A 20912-nucleotide genomic window follows, 5' to 3' on the forward strand; every position below is an offset into this window, starting at 1 on the left:
TCAGAAACTCCAGGGGCTTTATCTAACTGCCTTTCTCCCTCAAATTCCCTGCTCTCAGAACCACCCTTTTGAGAATCCCCAGTGTTATCTAGGGTTACTCATGACAGTGTGTCAGGTTCATTGAGTGACTGAGGAGGAATTGAGAACTCAATTCCTGAGTGTTCACCCAAGATTCTATGCTCTTTATCACCTAAATACTGGGAAGATCCAGGCTTTCCCCACTAGTGGTGTGATAAATTCTCCTAGGAAAGGGCTTTTCTGCTTCCTAGCTGACATCCTAAGCTCTCAGAGGCACCCATTTACCAATAGAGCATGTAGTGTGGTGATCTGCCTGCTTCCTCTGCAGAAAGAATTTAGTTTCCAGGATTAAATGGTCCTAGGTCCTCTTTAGCAAGCCCCACCCTGAGCTGAGCACTGTTGGACACTTACACATGTTTATGCCACCCCTTAGTTTGAGTGCTGAGGATAGTGGTCTGATCAGGGGCACTGTTGCCTGCCACCAAGTCACTTACTGATCACATTTTAGAACAGGCACCGATTAGCTGTGGTTTTCTGACAGTTTGGGGTAATTAACTCCCAGTTAATTACCAGTGATTTGGGACCAACACCCCACTTGATTTCAAGAAAGTAAGGTTCTCCTGAGCTTCATTTTAATTGATTTTGTCCTTTGTTTTGGGTGCCTACCATATTACCAGAGGGTGCTGTTTATACTGTGATACATTTGATCAATGTGTGGTAGGAGAGCCAGCCTGTTTAAGTCCTGGCCTGGTAGTATGAAGACATGAATTATGATTACAGCCTTGTCATTAATAGGTAACATCAGACAAGTTGTATCCCAGCGCTGAGCCTCAGTGTCTTCATATGGAGAATCAAAGTCCCAGACTAGGTGATCTCTGAGGTCTCATTAAGCCCAAACAGCCTGTGTCTGATCCTGTGTGTAAATTCAGACAAGTTTCAGAGACTTCCCTGACTGCTCTGTGGATGCTATCGATTGGCTGTGTATATTCAGCAAAATCCACTCTGGCCAAGAGTTGTTCAATGGCACTCCCCAGGGGCTTTTCCAGGCTTTTGTAAGCTCTAGGTGACCTAAAGGCAAGAGGATTTTAGAATTGTATAAAAAGCTACTCCAGGATTTAACAACAGTGGCTTTTGTAGTCATAGATTCAAACTTATAGTAAAATGATGAATGAGCCACAGTTTATAATGTCTAAGCAAATAAATAGTAACTCAGGAAAACACTGAGACATGGAATGTTAAATGTCCTAATTTTTGCCAGGGTGTTGTTTTAGTTTCTTAGAGGGGGTATTTTAAGTGTGCCTTAAGGATTCCTAGGGTATGCCTCATAAGAGTCAAGCATTTTCCTCTGGGACAATAGGAGACAGCTGATTTGTGCGCACACATACTAGACTTAGCTAGACCTTGGCTTCACCCTACCTTTGCAGCTTACTAACTTGATTCATCCTGGGCTAGTATACCATTTAACCCTTCTGGGGTTCATCTTTAATAATAATTTGAGTAATGACTGAGCTCTTACTATGTGCCAGGGCATGCTGTGTGTTTTCTGTGCTATGTCATTCCATCTTCATGACACACTGGAAGTTGGCACTGTAGTTACCCCATTTTAAAGAGGAACTCAGGCTCACTAGTTTCTTTGTCCAGAATAACCTCAGTGGGAATGTGTCCAAATTAGTGACGTAGCAACCTTGTGGGATTAACATTCTTCAACATCAATGTTTCTATAACTCCAGGTCTGAGAAAATTCTTCCTAATGCTGAATTGAACTCATGGAGGGTGCAGACATGCCTAGTGACACTTGGTGATGAGAATTTATTGGGAGGATTTATAGGAATGGGCACATTGAACTCTACAGCTGGACAATCCTATGGGTTCTGGTGCTTCCAAGACTGGGGTGTAGAGCAGGTCCCAGGTGTCCAGGCTGAGGACCAGGCAGGCCCTTGTTCACACCCCTTCTGTGACTCCCTGAGATTCCCCAGTCCTGATCCTCATTATTGGGTCTGTGCCACATCCCTCAGCCTTGTGCCTGACTCCTGATAATATTAGTCAATAGAAGTAGCAGTCTTCACTAGCTGTGTACCAGGCACTGTTCCAAGCACTTTCCATGCCTTATTTTGCTTATTTCTCAAAACAAGCCCATGAAGTATGTATTATTATCATACCCATCTTGTATCAATTTGACTCCAAAGTCCCTGTCCCTCACCTGTCTGTACTGCTGCCCTTAAGTATAAAAGGAGCTAATTCTGCCTTCCTGGTAGAGGTGTTGTAAGCACTCAAAGAACCTCCGTATTCAGAAGGACCTGTTGCAGAGGCTTCCCAAAGGGGATACTCCCTCTACATTAGCAGAAAATTATATATCCTGCTAATTTCCTTTTATGGAAATCTTTTGCTTAGTTAAGACAGACAAGGGTCCCCCTCATGGCAACTCTAAAGCCTTGGACAAATAGTTTCCCTGGAGAATTGTATATACATTAGAGTTGTGTTTTGTTTATTTTGAGCTGTCTTGTTAAGGAAGGATTTATGTGCTGGCGTTGATGTAGGACAGCAATCAGGCAGTGTTTTCTGCCTTTGACAGTTGGTGTGATAGTTTGCTTCCAGTGAAGTTTGACTCACTGTATCTGGAAGCTGTCAAAAGTGGGAGCATGAAAAGGTCATGACGGATGGCGATGGATAAGTGGGAAAGGGAGGAGAGCTGGTAAAGGAGACAAATGACCTCCCTCATTTCTAAGGCCAGGGCTGACCCTGGCCATTCCAGGACAGCCCCTGTGCTCTTCCTCCTCACCTGCCATGGCTGATGGGGGAAGTCTGCTGGGCACCATTTTTGACAGCCACCAGGTTGGGTATAGCAGAGCTCAGACCCTTGGATGCTGAGAGCAGCTAGATGGAAGTATTCTTCAATATAGGGCTTTTTTCATAATTATCCATTACAGAATTTGGTATACTCATCCTTCCCCACATTTTAAAAGCTGGGAAAGGAAACAATTTTAAAATTGAAACTAAAGAAAGGTCAGCTTTTAAAATGATTATTGGGTGCTTGCCCAGTATGCATAAAGCTCTGGGTTTGATCCTTACACTATAAAACAAAAACAACAACAAAAAGGATGGATTGCTTTAAATTTTTTTTTTTTTGGTAGTACTCAGGTTTGAACTCAGGATTTCTAGCTTGCAAAGCAGGCACTCTACTATTTGAGCCATACCTACAGTCCATTTCACCATGGTTATTTTAGAGATAGGAGAGTCTCATGAACTCTTTGCCCAGAGTGTCCTTGAACCATGATCCTCCCAATTGTAGCCTCCTAACTAGCTAGGATTACAGGAGTGAGCCACTGGCACTGGCTAATGATTGTTTTAATTTTTGATGAGATTTTTATTATGGAAAAATACAGAGTAGGAAAGAAAGTAATCCCACTAACCAGAGTTAACCTCTGTTACCAGTTTGGAACATATCCTTTTGATCTCTTTTCTGTAATTTTTTACTGTACTATAGGTGGAACTTAGTGCCTTGCACCTGCTAGGCAAGTGCTCTACCACTGAGCTACACTCCCAGCCCTTATATTTTTCCTGCCCTTTTCATTTAGTATGTCTCATAAAAATTTTTCCAAGTCAAACTTTCTTTAGACATAATTTTTCCTAGTTATATTGTATTCTGTCATGGTTGGATTGTTGGCCATTTAATTTGGAGAAATACACATTTAACAAAAGTCAGATTCCCTTAATATGTTTTCTTTTCTTTTCTTTTCTTTTTTAAGTACTTAGACCTTGCATTTACTAGACAGGCATTCTACAACTTGAGCCACACCCTTATCTCTTTTTTGCTTTTAGTTATTTTTCAGATGGGGCCTCAAGTTTTTGCCTGGGGTCAGCTTACGACCATGATCTTCCTACCTATGTCTCCCATACTGCTGGGATTATAGGCATGTGCCATCACACACAGCCAGAAGTACATTTATGATCTGAATTATTTAAGATAATGCATATGTGCCATCACACACAGCCAGAAGTACATTTATGATCTGAATTATTTAAGATAATGCATAAGCGACACTTTAAGGAGTGCCTCTGCCTTTCCTTCAGAGGCTATGGAAGACTTTAGCCAAGGAAAACCATGCGCAGCAGTTCAAAGGAATACTGTTGATTGGATTTCCAGTTCTACTTTGCCACATATGAGCAGAAGTAGATGTGTGCCTTTGTCAGCACATCTTACTGTTTCCTGTCTCTTGGTGAAAACTATTAAATCTTCTTGACTTAAGTGGATGAGGCCATGCAGACCCATGGAAAGAACCAGGACGTGGGAACCAGGCAGCTCTAGGTTTAAAGAAGAATGGCTCTTCTACTTCGGAGCTCTCTGACCTCAGACAAGCACCTTCCCTGCGAGGGCATGTTATGTCAAACACCTAGCTCAGTTCTCACAAAGCCCAGTGGTGGAGGAGAGACAACTTCCCAGACCAGCCTTCCTGCGTTCAGATTCCAGCTTTGCCATTTACAAACTGGCTGACCTTGGGCAAGTTCCTCAGCCTTTCTGTGTTTCTGTTTCCTCACCTATTAAATAGTGACTGACTGAGACTTGAATCAGGGTCCACAACGAACTTACAACCTTGTATACACAGTTGGTGCCAGTTAACATTAGTTATATTAAAACTGTTGTAGGCACTTAATGATGGTGTCTGTAGTTAGCATCATACCTGTTGGGCCTGAGGAGAAAACTCTTCCAAATGATTCCTGGTTCTGGAACCTGCTAGTCAGGACAGCAATGAGCCTGCCCAGGTTTCACCTGTGCTCTTTGCCTGGGTCTTGGCTTTGAGGGCAGTGAGTGGCAGAGAATATGCCAGTAGCAGAACTCTTATTGCAGTGCTCCACCATCCCAGAAAATGCTACTTCTGCTTCTTCCTAACTCACTTCCTCCCCTTTATCATCAAGGGGCAGCAATAACAAGTGGGTCACAGTCACCTTGCTTAGCCTCCTCCCCATTTGAGGTTCCCACCAGCCTGGCTTCTACAGCATCCTCCCCCCACTGCCCAGCATCCCACCCCAACATTGCTGTACCTGCCCTGGACTGTGTCAGACTCCCAACTCCTAACTGATCTCCCTCCAGCAAACTAATTCCTTCCAACTAAAAGAAGACCTGGGACTCCCAGAGGTTTGCGTGTGTCTCCAGGCTGGATTCTAGGACTCTTCAGAAAAGGGCTCTGGGTGTGCTCAACAAGGTGGGCTCTGGCCCAGGACTCACAGGCTCTCCCAGCCTAGATGCTGCTGTTTGTCCAGCAGGAACAGGCAGGGTCCTGTGGGGCCTCAGGCTCAACTTTAAGAAGCTGAAACAGATACATCTCAGTTGAGTAAGATTATTTAATGTACAAAGGATTTTTCCCATTAGGAAAGATTCTCCTGCAGGTTCCTTTAAATAGTGACTCCTTGAGGCAGGCAAGAGTTTTACAGATCATTAACTACTTGACTGAAAGCCTGCAGGGCCGAGAAACTTAAAAGTGAAGTGTTGGGAGCCTCTGCCAATTATAGATCAATCCAAAATGAAGATAAAGTATCACTGGAACTAGAAGTCAGTGGGAAAATGTGATTCAATTCAGAAAAAAATCTGGTCTACATGCATCTTTTATGGAACTTACCAGTTGTTTAGTGTTCCACCTGTCTGTCCATCTTGAACCTATTTATTGCATCTCCCACATCTCCATGCCCAAGCCCCGGACTTGGGATGCCCCTCTATGAACAGCATCTGCACAATAACCCCAGGAAACGGTATCATTGGGAAAGTGTTCTGTGGCTGAGGAGAGTTTAGGCAACTGATGCAGAGATATAGCCTGTAATAGATGAACTATACAGTAACAATTTGCAGATAAAAATAATAGAAGTTAAAGTGTACTTTACATGATAAAAGAAAGATGAAAGAGGATGAGAGACTGTTACATCTGAGATGGTTACAAAAGTCCTGCTTTGTGAAGTAGGCTTTGTTGAAAAGATTGATGCAATGGGGAGTGACCTTGGCTTGGAGCAGAAGCTGGTGATGTATGTATGAGCATCCCTCTGCTAAATGGACCCAGATTTGTAGCACTAATATACATGGGAGCCCAGAACCAAACTCAGTATGGCAATAAATCAACAGCCACTTTGGGTGTCATTTCTGGTTTATATTCCACTATTGTTCTATCACTTTAATTCATGTCACTATCATCTTTTCATCTGGAACAGTTTTATATAATTTTCCAGTGGAGTTACCTGACAAATCCTATCAAATTAACAAGGTACATTAACAATATTGACTGACTGTGGCATCAAGAGTAACAGGGCCATAGAACAAAATTTTAAACCATCTCTTTACAGTGATGGTTTTTTCCCCTCTCTTTCTGAGAAAGGAATGTGGGGCAGGGTTTATTTCCACATAAGAGTTATGCACATTTATTCTGCTGTGTTTGTTTTGACTTTTATAAATGTCAAAATAAGCAGAGTAAGGAAAGGAAACATCACACACACACACTCATGGCTTAAGGACTTTTCTTCTTTCAGTGAACTGTAGAAATGTCCAGATCTTTAACATTTAATGATAAATTGGAAACAAGAGTGTAACTGGGTAGTCATAATCTATTTTAAGTGAAAAGTGAGAAAATTGGCCTCCTGATACATTCTCTCCCTCATGAAATTGTCTAGACCTGAGCATCCACATCAGTTGGACTTAAGACATTATGCCTAATTGAAATATGATATTCCTGAAATATGTGTAATGGTAAACTCCAGAATTCAATTAATAAAAATAATACCAGTATTCATCTTTACTGAAAACCACATATGATGAGCAGGATTAGGCAACCATCACTCAGGGTCTTCTCTGAGGACAGCAGTCTGCCTTCATCCGTCTGAACATAGGCTTCTGCCTTCATCTTACGGAGATCTGGAGTTAATCTATGCATAAAATAAAATAGAAATGAATGAATGGTGTACCAGGCCTAACCATTAGGGTTATGTTTGTTTTTTTTTTTTTTTTTTGTCATTTTAAGTTTTCTGTCACACTGTGGTTGTGTGTGTCTGTGTATTGGTTTTAGGGATTTGTTAGGGGCATTAATTGAGCTGTTGCTTTTATCTGCTTTCAGCTTACTGATTTTTCTCACATTTTATTCAGAATTTCAAAGTGTAATCCATAGGATAAAATATGTTAATCCTTATTGTCTTTTCTATTATAGTATGTACAGTTTTGATTGTTTTAATTATTTCTTATAGCTTGACTTCATTTTGGTCTTTTTTTTTTCCTTCATTTTGACCCTGACCTTTAAACTATGGCCTAAAAATTAATTAATTTTGAAGTTCCGTATGGGGCTCACTCCACAGAGCTTATTAAAGGGTTTGGTTTGGTTTTTGGTTTTTTTTTTTTCCTCACTTCATGAGTAAATTTCTCAATTTTCAGTAAAAGAGGAAAAGTATGTCAGAGAAGTGTCTTCTCTGAAATGTCCGGAGAGCAATCACTGCACGTCCACACTTACCCCAGGACACCTCCCATACCTGCACTACCTTTATTCTGTGAACACCTTTATTCCCAGTCACTGTACAGCATGATATGCCTTTTATAGCCCAGAAAATAAAACCTGAAGCACTAGTGTTTAACATTCTAGCATCCTGCTTTAAAGTCTTTGTTGCTCAGCTCATACCCAATGCTGAATCTCTCCCTCAGCAGAGAGGAGTGACCTCCATAGACTTAAAAACAGACTACAAGACTTGAACTTGGAAGTTTTTGTGTAAAAGACCCTTTAATCCTCCTGTGACTCCTCTAAATGTAATTTAGATAATTATTTAGTGTCATAGAAGGTAAGAGATAGATCCCCTTCTCCCCATTTTTAGTGTAAGATTTTTCCAGATCAGAAATTCTTCATTAGTACCTTAGCCATTCAGGCATAAGTGGTATTCATCTGTCTACTCCATAGCTTCTTTTAAAAAGGCTACTTTTCAAATTACCCTATACACTACAGTTTATTTCATTATAATGCAGAAAAATGTAATTAACAATATATAGGTCAGTTCTGTATTGTATCTGTTATTTGTATCTATTACTACATTTAAGAAAGCATGTTTCCTAATACCTTTACATATAATTTTGAGTTGACATCCCCCCACACCTCACCCATTCAAAAAGCCAGACTGCAATTTTTATGTGCCCTTTGGAGTCTCTAATTATAAGAAGCCACTGGCATTCTCTAAAGCCCTAAGAAAGAACAAATGTTCATCCATTTCTGGATTTATACAGCAGGTCAAATGATTACACTGAAATCACTTACACCTTCTGCTTCTCATGGCTTCTTTTTTTTTGGTCTTACAGGTATCTCTGGAGACAAAGTAGAGATAGACCCTGTTACGAATCAGAAAGCCAGCACTAAGTTTTGGATTAAGCAGAAACCCATCTCAATCGATTCTGACCTGCTCTGTGCCTGTGACCTTGCTGAAGAAAAAAGCCCCAGTGAGTAGTCCCTTTTATTTATGTCTTCTTTTTCTCTTCCCCCTCTCTTCTCCTCTGTGTGCGGGGTGCCAAGAGAATATATTGCCACTGTGTCCTTTCTTCCTTGGGTCTGTTTAATTCATTACCAGAAATTTCTTTTAATCAAACGGATTGTGTTATGGTGCCCAGAGCCTGTTCAGTCTTGATGGCATCAAGGAACCTCACAACCCCGCCCTGGGGCTAGGGTTCCAAGGCAGATTTCTCCTGGGAATTCGCACTCATAAGAGCTCCATTTCACTTTGTGCTCCACTCCCCTTCCCATCTGGAGGACTTGATCAGGCAGACCTGGATCTGCTTTCCTTCTGCACCAGATGGAGGAAAGCTGGAGGAATCCTGTGGCCATCGTGTTGGAGGTGTCAGCAACCCCAGATCATTGACAGCCACTGCCTGGTCCCACACAAGAGACCACTGCTGGGTTGCATTCCTCCTCTTAAATTAGCCAGGTAGATACAGTTTGGGCATATTATATTTTTTCAGTTAAGTAATTGAGTATAGTATTTAGATTGCTCACTTAATCATTTTTAGGACTCCAGTCCTATCAAGGGCAAAAGTGACACTTAAACAGCACTGAAGAAGAAAAAGTGTAAACTATATAAGCGTTCATTATTTGCTAAGAGACTACTTGAAGACGCCAGTGCTCAACCTCTGATGCATCTCAGCATTCCCTGTGGAGCTGTTTAAAATGCAGTCACCCAGAGCCCACCCCAGTAGGTTCTGGTTTGGTAACTTGAGGGTACATACTGAGCATCTAACTTTTGTTAATTAATCTACTATGTTCAGTGTCCAGAAAATTTGAGAACAAATATTATAATTGCATAAATGGAGCAATAAGAAATGTAAAGGCCAGGGTATGACCCTTTTGAGGTCATACCAACTAACAAGGGGTATGAAGAGACTGGGTGCAGGCCACATGGCCTCAGATGTGAGCAGGTGTTTAATTTTTTGTCAAATCCAGCTGTGCTGGGCTATATACTCTCCTTTCAGCCCAGCCTCCAAGCATAACAAGAGGGAGAATTTAGTGGAATAAGACGAAAGGAGTAAAAGATCATCCCATCCCATTCCTGCCATCCCTATTGTCCCAGGAAGGCTCTGATTCTGCAAAATGGTTGCCAGAAAAGGCCTTAGGAACCTGCTTAAGAGTCTGCTGCTCTGGGGCTACACCCCAAGGGGCTACACCCCAAAGCTGCTGGACTCCCTCTGCCTTAGATAACTATCTTCCTAATCCTATTCACTCTAGCTTGGCAGCAGAAAAGATGTCATTGGTGTAGCATCTTTCTTCCCAAGAACTGAGTATGCTTTCAAGAGTGCCATTTTATGACTTCTCCATATCTCTGAGAATTGAAAGACTATCACCTGCATGTTGCACAGAGGGATGAGCTGGAGTGGTTAGAGAAAGAACTAGAAGCAGGGTATGGGTTTCCCTCACACTCACACCAGGTACTCGCTGTGCCCAGGAAGGCTGTGAGTCAGGCACTGAAAATTCAGATGTGACACACCCAGCTAGTAGGAAAGGAAGGAAAGGTTCACAGCCACCCACTTCCTAGTTACCTCGTGGGATCCATCAAGAAGTAATTATTGTACATCTGCATGCTTGGGGCCAGGTCCCCAGAGTTGAGGACACAGAGCAGACACAGGCTGCCATTTCAGCACAACAATCTCTCAGGAATCTTTCATCTCACTTTTGGTATACCCAATGGTACATGGGTCTGCACACATGGGTCTCTCAAAGGTTTCCTTGTCTCTTACTCTGGCTTCAGAGATCTAGAAATTGTGACACTTTCCAAGTAAAATGGCTCACTTCCAGAGTCCCTGTTCCCTGTAGCAGTGCTTTTCAGACTGCATTCTCAGAGCTTGGAAGTTCTCAGAGGGACATCAGGGGCGCGCGCGCGTGCATGTGTGCGTGTGTGTGTGTGTGTGCGTGTGTGTGTGTGTGTGTGTGTGTGTGTTCGTTGGGCATAACAAACTACATTTTTGGGGAATCTGCATTTAAGAAGTTCATAGGTAAAAGGATTTCGCTGCTTAAAGAAAGAAAAACTTTGAACATTATAGACATATGGAATAAAATTGAGACTCCTCAGCATAGGCTTTCCTGGCATTAAAAAACACTGACTACCGGCCTCAGCCCAGAATTTTTCTTCTCCACTTTTGCCTGTGGTCACTATGAACTACTTGCACTCAATGCATTTTGTGCTTCTGCTGTTCCCACTCCAACCTCCCTCTAACTTACAGCCTTCCTACCTCTCCTCACTCATCCTGCTCACTTCTCAAGAGCCAGCTCCAATACCAGTCCTCCCTTTAACTGTGTCCCAGGTGTCAAACAGACCTCCACACAAACACACTAGCTGAGTTTACTTGTGTGAGGTCCTCCCCTCTCTCCTGCTTACATTTCCCTACTGAACTAATTGACCAGCCTCTCCATCCTTAGCCCCTAGCATAATGCCTGCAGAGTTGCCCTTAGTGAATGTCTACTTAAAACTGAACTTAATGTGGACAGAATTTAGAAACCAATACTTTTATTCCACATCATTTATGTTGTGAAGAGCCCAAGCAAGGCTATATTAAATGAATCAGATTGATGCTGTGTGTTTTTATGATTTCCAGTATCTTCACCCAATTAATTCAGTGACTTAATCTAAAAAGTTCATCCTCAGACCATCATCAGACCACAGAATTAATCTATAGGGCTGCTTCTTTTCTTTCTTTTTTTTAAGGATTAATGGTAACCCTTTTTATCTTTTGTGTCTGTTGAACCTTAGAAAAGTTATTTTAACAGCACTAAAGAAATGAAAGTCACTATATTTCATAAGTTTAGCTGTGATTTTTATCAGCATAGTGATGTATGTTTGTAGCTGAGTTTACATCAAAAATTATTCTTGGGGCCTTCTTGAATGAATTATGGCAAAGAGAGAGAGTCTAGAAGTAGATAAGGTTTCTGATTTCTGCAATATATTTCCTTTTTCATGTTTTTATCTCTCGTAACACAAGTGTCTTGCTGAAGACGGGAACGTGTGACCAACCAGAATAATTTAGTTGTGAAAACAGAGCAGACGTGTTATTAAACAGCCTTCTTTACGAAAAAGCATTAAGTGTTGGGAGGATAATGAAGTTGTCCCCAATCTTACTTGAGACATGTTTGTCAGAATTTTGAACAGAAAAGAAATGTTTTTTAAACCCTTCAAATATGGCCAGTTTGCAGTGTTTATTGAGAAAGCCGCTGTCAAACCATTAATTTGGTCGTCATAAGTAACACTACTCAGGTTTAATTGATGCCATATCCCAAAAGTGTGTGAATAGCTGACTTGGCAAAGGGACTGAGCATTAGCGCGCCTGCAGTGAAACACATAATTATGTACATTGTGGAATCCGAGAGGCCAGATCTGCTTCACAAACAGCAGTTCTGTGACTCTCTTTCCCCTCTTAGTCCGGTTCTCAGAGGGAAGATTTATTGCTCTGTCGCTGTGAATGTTTAAGGACCTGGAACTTAATGACTAAATAGATACATGTTTTTTAAAAATGTACATATAAATACAGACTCTTAAGAGTTGAGGAAATCTGTGTATCACAAGCCCTAAGAATTAAGAATCATTTCTGCCTTTCTAGATTTGAGGGGGAAAGCATGCTGCCATTATTATTCAGATCATCAGTTTATCAGTCTAACTTGCCATTCCTTAAGATACTGTTTTAAAGGATGCCACAAGCCTCTTAAAAGATGAATAATTTTAATTTCTTTTGACTGATCCAAGATGTGTACAGCACACAAGGGAGGAAAATTTTTCCACATCAGAAACTGATGTTGTTACATTGTCTCAGAGAAATCATTTTCCATCCCCACAGTCTAGACACAGACTTTGGATACCATGTGCTCTTTTCAAGTGCTAGCCTCAGATTCCAATGCTAAAACAAAAGCCAGGGACCTTTCTGTGAAACTAGTACCCATCCAAGACCTTGGGCTATGTCTCAGAACCAGACTATACCATGCCAGGTCTGGCCTCATCAGAAAAGAGTTGAGCAGGTTCAGTCTTTAAAGGAAGCAGCCTATCATTAAGAAATGAGATTTAAACCTTAATAAAGTAGCTGTCGTCTTTATAGCTGAAAAGAGCTCTGTATCTCAATTAAATATAGATAATATAAAATCTTAGGAAGCAACATAATAGAGGTAACCTGATTACGTTCTCTTGCAATAGTATAATTTAAAGGAAATCTGATTCTGTTGATGCTGGTTATGTTAGTGGGTGATCTTTGTTTTGTTTTGTTGTTCAAAACACTGGACACAAGATAGAAACTCTTTGGGGGTTTTGAGTTAACCACAGCTGCAGGAGACTGTAAGACCCTAGTGAATAGAACCTACTGGATATTGGAGATGAGATTCAGTTAAGAGTATGAGCTAAATGATCTGGGCTTATTGGTGACCTCCCTCTTAAATGAATCTTTCTTTTCATAAGTACTTGACAAGATCTGTAAAGTAGTGTATTTAATTTACTAATGAAATTAAAGCCACTGAATAATGATTTGTCTACATTGATTTAGCTTAAATAGAAAAGATCAGCATTGTTGTGATCTTCAGCAACCTTAATGGCCAAGCAGTTAGACACAAAGGCCCCATGTGTCTGCAGGTCAAAGTCCATAGGTAAGCCCTGGCTGTGATTGAATTGCCCACACCGCACCCTGCAGTTGCAGCTTTCCTCTGCCTTCCCAGTCCATTGTTGCACTGGGCTTAAGAGAATGTTAACGCGGTAATAGGCACAGGGCCTTCCCATTATACGTCTTGCTATCGAGCGGTTCTGCATGACTAGTTAAAGAAGATGGCAAGAAGATTAATGAAAGCCAGGCTAATACAGAAGGGGGTACTTTTGCAAGACTTCTACTGAAGAGATATTAGAGCTGAACCAGAGCTTGGCTTTTTCTTTATCCTGTGACCTTTGAACCTGCCTTACTGTTGAGAGCTGCCAGGGAAGTCGACATTTTGATTGATGTTGGTACACGAGTCAGTATTTCCCATTGAATTCCACATCTGCACGAAAATAGCTTTTCCAGCAGAATTCATACTGGCTAGAAGTGATAGCCAAATGCATGGCTGAAATGCTTTTATGTAGTTTTCATTTAAACCTAAAGGTATTTGATGGTTTAATTCAGTATCCAGTTTTCATAGATTATATGTATTCGCTTATATGGTTTTAATGGGTTCATCAACCTATAGTGAAAGACCAATATTAAAAGTGTTCAAAGGTTTTCAAACAGAGCTCCAAGCAGGCTTTATGCAGAAGTAAAAGTAGTCATCAAACAAACCCTTCACCATCCTTAAAGAAGAAAAATCAATCTGAGGGCCAGGGAAACTAACTTTAAGGTTTGTGTAAATAAAGAGAAGCATCCGACTGTTTTTGGAAAGCTATAGAGAGGGAGGTCTGAAATATCACCTGCACCCTACCTCAGCCCCCATTCTGAGGCTCTCTTGATACACTCAGCACTGGGCTCCCTGACCTTGTCCCAGGGACACTAGCATTCCACCTGAAAGGGATTGTCATGGGTTACTTAGGAAGACCTCTCTGTGCAGATATAAACCTCTTCATGCATGCTCACTAATTCTGTTACCTTGTTTGTGGGGCTGCATGCTGTGTGTCTGTATGGCTGTAGAATGTGTGTGTCTGAATGTGATCTCGCAACTCTCTCCCAACAAAGCAGAGCAGGGAGAGTGGCAGAAGGACTCAGTCATTACTAAAATCAACTTGGCACATCCCAGCCCATACATTGAACTCTCTCTTCTCCCTGTTTGACAAAGGCAGTTCCAGCTGAGAACACACACCCACATTCTCTGACATGATAGGCATTCTCATTTCTGAAGGAGGAGAACCTGGGAATGTTATCACATTCTTTAGTTGCTCCTGAGAATTCGTGCAAGAGGAGTGAGGCTGGGATGGGCCTGCGAGTGTCCATGGTCCATAGCCCAGGAGAACTGTAGCCCATCCTCAAGCTCTGGAGACTCAGAAGTCTAGGCGCCTCAGCTGTTAGGTAGGTGAGCTGAGTTGTGTTCTTATCCTCTGACAAGGACTTATTTCATAAACTCCAGATCAAATACGGTAAGTACTGCCTGATTACAGAACACGACGGACTCTACCATATTAAGTGCCCCAGTTATTGAATTGCCTTTTCATAAGAGTACTCTGGAGCACAATCAGGAACAGGCAGCGCCTCATCCTTTTAACAGATATGTTTCCTAGCCCTATTAAAAGGGGTCTTCATCTATCCTGTCAAAGGGAGTCTGCTGGGGTTTTTTAGTTTAATTACACTATCCAATTAAAACTCCTTGCTGCATTTGGATGCGCCTCTCCTTGGGCCTGAGTGGATATGACATTTACAAGGCTCGCCTTTCAAGCAGACAATAGTGTGATTGATGAGGTGCACATTTAGTGAAGGAGGCGAGTGCCTGTGGAAGTACTGCTTAGTGCGTTTTGATTTATTTATCATCTCCTTCCAAAACAAGAGAGCTGCCGGGGAGATGGGTTTAGGCAACTAGGGGGACCACCTCAATTTTTCCAGGAGTGTGGGAGAGAAAGACGTGGAATGTGATACAGGATAAAGGTGGAGAAAAACTAGTAAGCATGGGGCCAGCTTGTGTCATGAGATGCCAGCTCTGTTCTTAGTATCTCTGACCCAGTTTGGTTTCCAGTAATCTCAAGCTGTGACTGCTGATAAATAGGCCATCACTGTGTTTCAGGAACAGTTTGCTAGGGCTAGAGAGCATTGGCCAGCCAACCAGGCATGTGTCCCATTGACTGACCTGGTCATTGTTAGCTGACACCTAACTTTTGTACTAAGCATGCCTGTTTATGCTCTCAACTGCACTCTCCAGAAATCCAACAGCCTCTGCCAGGGGCTCTTGTCTTTTTCTAACTCTGCACATTGAAAGTTTAAAGGTGTTTCTGGAATGTGGAATTGGCCAAGAGCAAGTGTGGCTTTTCAGCAGAGACATGGAAGCACAATGGGGATCTCTTCAAGGTTGTAGTGACAAGGCAAACCCAACATTTTGCTCTTAAACTACTCTTGCTGTTTATGCTTACAGTATGATAGATGGGGCCAGCATGCTTGTCTCTGTAGTTCCTGGAAAAGAGGTGTTAGGATACCATGCTCTGTGGAAGGTCAACCATCATGAGTTTGGGAGGCAGGAGGCTCTCCCCTGAGTCCCAGACAATTGAGGAGAAGAGCACCTTCACACTCAGTATCAAGTGCTGCAGGTGTTCACAGGGCTGCTGGGGTCATGTCGCTCTAATATGTAGAATGTCTGTGTGTGTAAGTAAACTTGGCTAGTGGTGAGATACTCTCTATAAACTTTCTTTATTCTCCCCTAGACTTAATTAGTAAACAAAACTCTTATTAATAAACAAGAAAGAATTTGCTTGTGTTGATTGGAATATTGACACTCTTAGAATAGAAAACATTTTGAGGGCAGCAACTTTTTTACAGCCTGGGAGAAGCCACCTTCTTGCTGTTAAGTTTCCACTTAATTGTTGACTTGGGCTTTAAGGATCCACAATAACAAAACAATTAAACATAATGAAAATTTTACATATATTTGCATTTTACTAGATTTTGATTACCATTTTCCTCATATTCATTCTTACTTGATTTTTAACATCAGAAGAGACCCTAATTGAGAAGAGGGTAAAGGCAAAGACTGTTCCCTACTGAAAACTGTGAAAGATTTCTCAGTTGGATAAATGATAGAGAAAATCTGTTTTCCCTTGCCTCCTGCCAAGCTCCAAATTGTATTTTCATAATAGATAAATAGGGTACTTAGATTTTAAGTTATTCTCATGGATGTAGAAAAAGTAAGTCATACTTTCATTAAAATCAAAATGTATATTGCTTATGAAACTCCCATATGCAACTTGCAAGACAGAGTAACTGCCACCAGATTAACCTTTCTTTCATAAATGTCTGGAAAACTGGACAAAATATTTTAAGAACCTGTTTCAGACATGGGAAAACAGGCAGCATAGAGCCATGATCCATGAAAGAAGGGAAACAAGTGAGGTGAGACTATCACCTCAGCTTTCTGCTAGGTCTTCCCAGGCAGGGAGAACCCAAAAGAGTACAACACCCTCACAGGCTGGGACCAAGATAAGAGCTGAGAGTACTGAAACAACCGGAACTTGCAGGCAGAGGATGGGAGGGGGAGCCATACTGTGGAGCAGCACTTGTACTCACTGTGTGCTCAGCTACAAGTGCTTGTGGTGGAACCTACAAGGCCATTGGAGAACAGCTGCTGAACAGGATTCTACCCAACCAGACTGGGGCATCCAGGGCACTAGTAACTGACTCCACAGAGGCCATGTCTTAGGAGGAAGGGTACACTAGCCCTAAATAGTCTGCTTTTGTCCCTGCCAAACAAAGACTTAAAAGGATTCTTGAGGCTGGAGTATAGTGTAGCTCAGTGGTAAAGCACTTGCCTAATGCACAAGGCTCTGGGTTCCATCCCAATACCTCAAAAATAAATTAGTTAATTAATAAAAACTTTTTTATGAAAGGAATCTTAAAAGGTTCAAACTGATCTAGAAATAAATTAGCTGCCTTCCTGAATACAGCCTAATATTCACTATACATCATAGACACTCCAAAGTATACACAGTATCCAGCATTCAGTCAAAAATTAGACATGCAAAGATGCAAGAAAACATGCCCCATAGGCAGTAGAAAAACTGATCAGTAAAAATAGATCCAGAAGTGGCATGGATGATATAATTAGCAAACAGGTATGCTTTAATATAGCTATTATAAAAAGTATTCAAGTACTTAAAGGAAAATAACTCAAAACTATTAAAAAGAACCAAATGAAAATTGTGGAGCTGAGAAATAATAATACCTGGATCAAAACATTCAGGTATTAATGGGGGAAAAGTAAGAAGATTAGGAAAAAAAGATCATCATGTAAATTGCCATATAACAAATTGACCCAAAATTTAGTGACTTAAGCAATAGTAATATTTAATATTAAATTAAATATTAAATTTAATATTAAATTAATATTAATAGTAATTTGGTGATTTGAAGACCCAGGACCTTCGCTTGGTCCTTTTGCTCAGGGTCTCTAAGAAGACTACAGTCAAGATATCACCCAGATACCAGGTGTGGTGGTACATACTTATAATCCCAGTACCCAAGAGGCAGAGGCAGAAGGATCAGTTCAAGGCCAGCCTGGGCTATGTACCTAGACCCAGTCTTAAAAAAAAAAAAAGAAAGTCAACCAGGGCCACAGTCATTTCAGACTGCAACTGAGATAAGGATCTGCTTCCAAGTTCATTTAGTTGTTGTTGGCAGAGTTCAGTTTCTTGGAAATGCTCTCAGTTGCATGTCACATGGTCCTCTCCATGGGGAAGCTCACAAGATGGCAATCAGCTAGTCAGTTTCATCAGAGTAAGTAAGAGCAAGAGTGCAGCAAGGGAGAGATCATAGTCTTTTATAACCTAATCTCAGAAATGACATTCTAAAATTTTGTCCATATTACTTATTTGAAGCAAGCCACTAGGTCCATCTGATATATAAGAAGGGGATTACACGAAGCCATGAAAATCAGGAGATTGTGGGATTGTTAGGAGCCATTTCAGAATCTGCATATCACAGTCAGTGAACTGTAGGGCAGAAGAGTACAAACTATTCAAACTGAAGCAGAAAGAAAAAATGGATAAAAAGAATCGAGCCTGTGCAACTGTATCAAATATTCTAACATCTGTATATAGTTGTAGTCTCAGGGAATAGAAAAACTATTCAGTATTTGATTAAAAATACCAAACCACCAATCTTGGAAGCCCAACAAAAGCTAAGAGAATAAATACAAAGAAAACTACATCAATGTGCATCATAATCAAATTGCTGAGAATGAGCAATAAAGAGAAAAATATTAAAAAAGCAGACAAAGAAAGAAGCTGTGCTACACAGAAGAACCAATATCAGAATGATGGCTGACTTCCATCAGAAATAATGCAATCCAGAAGACAATGGAGTGACAACTCCAGAGCACTAAAATAAAATATGCCAACCTAAATGTCTGTATTCAGTGAAATATCCTTCAGAAACGAAGGTGAAATAAAGACATTTCAGACAATCAAAAGATGAAAGAATTTGTCAGCATGAAACCTTCACTACAAGAAATGTTCAATGCAAGAGGGGGAATATAGCAAATGGAGTCCCAAATCTACACAGAGATGTCCAGAGCACTTGAAATGTCAGCTGAGTGGAATGAACCTATAGGAAGAAATAAGAGAGACTGCTGAACAGAGACTGGCCAGCTATGTATGGCCCATAGGCTAAATTTAGCCCACCACCTATCTCCGTATGGCCCTTGAGGTAAACATGAACTTAGAGGTGAACATTTGCAGTTAACTTGATGATAGGAAACATTAATTTTGAAGTGTTATGTGAAATTTTATTCCCCCAAGGAAGAAAAATATCCTTCTCATTATACTTGCATTACCCTCCCCTGCAAAAAAAATGTGTTTCATTATTGTATTTTTGTCAAAACATTTAAAACTATTTTCTGTCTTCTCATTTAAGTATCTATAAAATATTCTTGATTTTTGCCTCTTGGCCCATAAAACCCAAAAGATTTATCTTCTCACTGTTTATTAAAAAAAAAAAAAAAAAAGTTTGCTCATCTTAGGGTGGAAGTAAACAGACAAGGGAGCCTTCCAGCGAGGCAGCATTCTAAAGGCTTCATGTGTGTTACGGAGCTCATGCAGCAACTGGTAGGAGGGGGGTTTAACATTTACTATAAACTAAGATAGCTAGACTTTGTCCTAGGATTACTTGATCATGATAACAACTCTAGGAAGCAGATATTATTCCCATTTTATAAGTAAACTGGGGCTCACAGAAGCTCCACATCTAGTCCAAGGTTACATATAAATGTCAACAGAAGCTTGTACCTCCTCTGCCACTGACTTAAAGCAAGACACCAAGCATCTGAGCTTTTGAATGGAAGACTACCCCTACTAGACTCAGAGACTATAAAAGTATTTTTTAACAATTTTCAACCTTGCTTAGTTATCTGGTTACTCTTCCTAAACCTTATTAAATTCAGGAAACTAGAAAATGGGAGAGAGAATAACAGAACTGAAGTAATAAAGGCAGTGGGAAGTGGAAATGAAAACTGACAAGAGTTGATCAAAAGTGAAACAAAACAAAGATCATTAAAAAGCAGACCAAGGATGCAGAAACACAGCAGTATGGAACAATTTTGTGGAAGGCATAGAGCCTTTGCAACCTTGAGAAAATTATGATTATCAGTGTTTCTAAGATGAATGTGAGAAAACAGCAATTTATTTTCCTCATACTCTAATACAGAAAGAAATAGAAAAGGGATTTTTGCACAGAGATGACCCAAGCTTTCCAAGCCAGAAGAGGTTTTGTTGTCATTTGACCTCCCAGAGAATACTTGCAAACCTTAGTTTGTCACAACTGAACCCCCTCCAAGGGGAAATTTTCCAGATACAGAACTTTTTATCTACTCTCTAAAAGCAGAAGAATAAAATTCAGCCAATACTTGGTTATTAAAATATGTGATATTTTGTTGAAACTTAGACATGAATTGACTCTTCATAAGGCCCCAAAAGCCATTGTTTTTGTGGGTTTTTTTTGAAGGGGGTTTGTGGTACTGGGGTTTGAACTCAGGGCCTACACCTTGAGCCACTTCACCAGCCCCTTTTCTGTGAAGGGTTTTTTTCAAGACAGGTTCTTGCGAGCTATTTGCCTTGGCTGGCTTCGAACTGTGATCCTCCTGATCTCTGCCTGCTGAATAGCTAGGATTACAGGCATGAGCCACCCTACTAAGCATTGTTTTTAAATTTGTTTCCCTGAAGTCCACAAAACTGAATCTGCTCACATGGAAGTAGAATACTTGTCTTAAGGAAAAGCACTTGTATAATTGAGTTGCAAGCTGAACTAGCCACTCGTTTCATGGGCACCATTTTTATTTAAACGAACAACTAACAAACTGGTTCTTTAAAGTTGAGTCTTTGGAAGATATTTTCTTGAAAATGAAGGAAGTAATCCTGTCACTTGAAGGAAATCAAGTGACAGTATTTGGTGCCCATTATGAAGTTCAATCTGTTTCAGATGAAAATTCAAATTTTGGAAAAATTGCATCCATCACTGTGAGCTTGGTTTCTCATGCCTTAAAGATTTTTCTAATGAGGTCAGTGATCCTATTAATGACGTGTTTTGTATTATTGTATAGTGAAATGTTCCAACATTTGGAAGCTCTCCACAACTCTATGAACCAGTATTTTCCAGACTACTGCAAGATGTTATAAAATCACACAAGGGAAAAGATTCAAAGTGTGAGACCAACCAATAGATTGCAATGTAACAAAATACAGAAAGTTTACTAAAGAGATCTTTAGATTCCATATTGCAACTA

The 20912-nt window shown here is 40.7% G+C and overlaps 1 protein-coding gene across 9 annotated transcripts in view; it reads left to right on the top strand.

Annotated features, from left to right (window-relative positions):
• Window positions 1–20912, top strand: part of Mapkap1 (MAPK associated protein 1) — a 236359-nt gene that overhangs the window by 203472 nt on the left and 11975 nt on the right. For all 9 annotated transcript variants that reach the window (XM_074053192.1, XM_074053193.1, XM_074053197.1 and 6 more), the window contains one exon: window positions 8327–8464. In XM_074053192.1, coding sequence (XP_073909293.1) covers window positions 8327–8464 — 138 coding nt within the window. The remainder of the gene's footprint in view (window positions 1–8326; window positions 8465–20912) is intronic.

The sequence above is a fragment of the Castor canadensis genome, chromosome 13 (genome assembly GCF_047511655.1).
Source record: "Castor canadensis chromosome 13, mCasCan1.hap1v2, whole genome shotgun sequence".
In the NCBI taxonomy this organism is placed as follows: domain Eukaryota; kingdom Metazoa; phylum Chordata; class Mammalia; order Rodentia; family Castoridae; genus Castor; species Castor canadensis.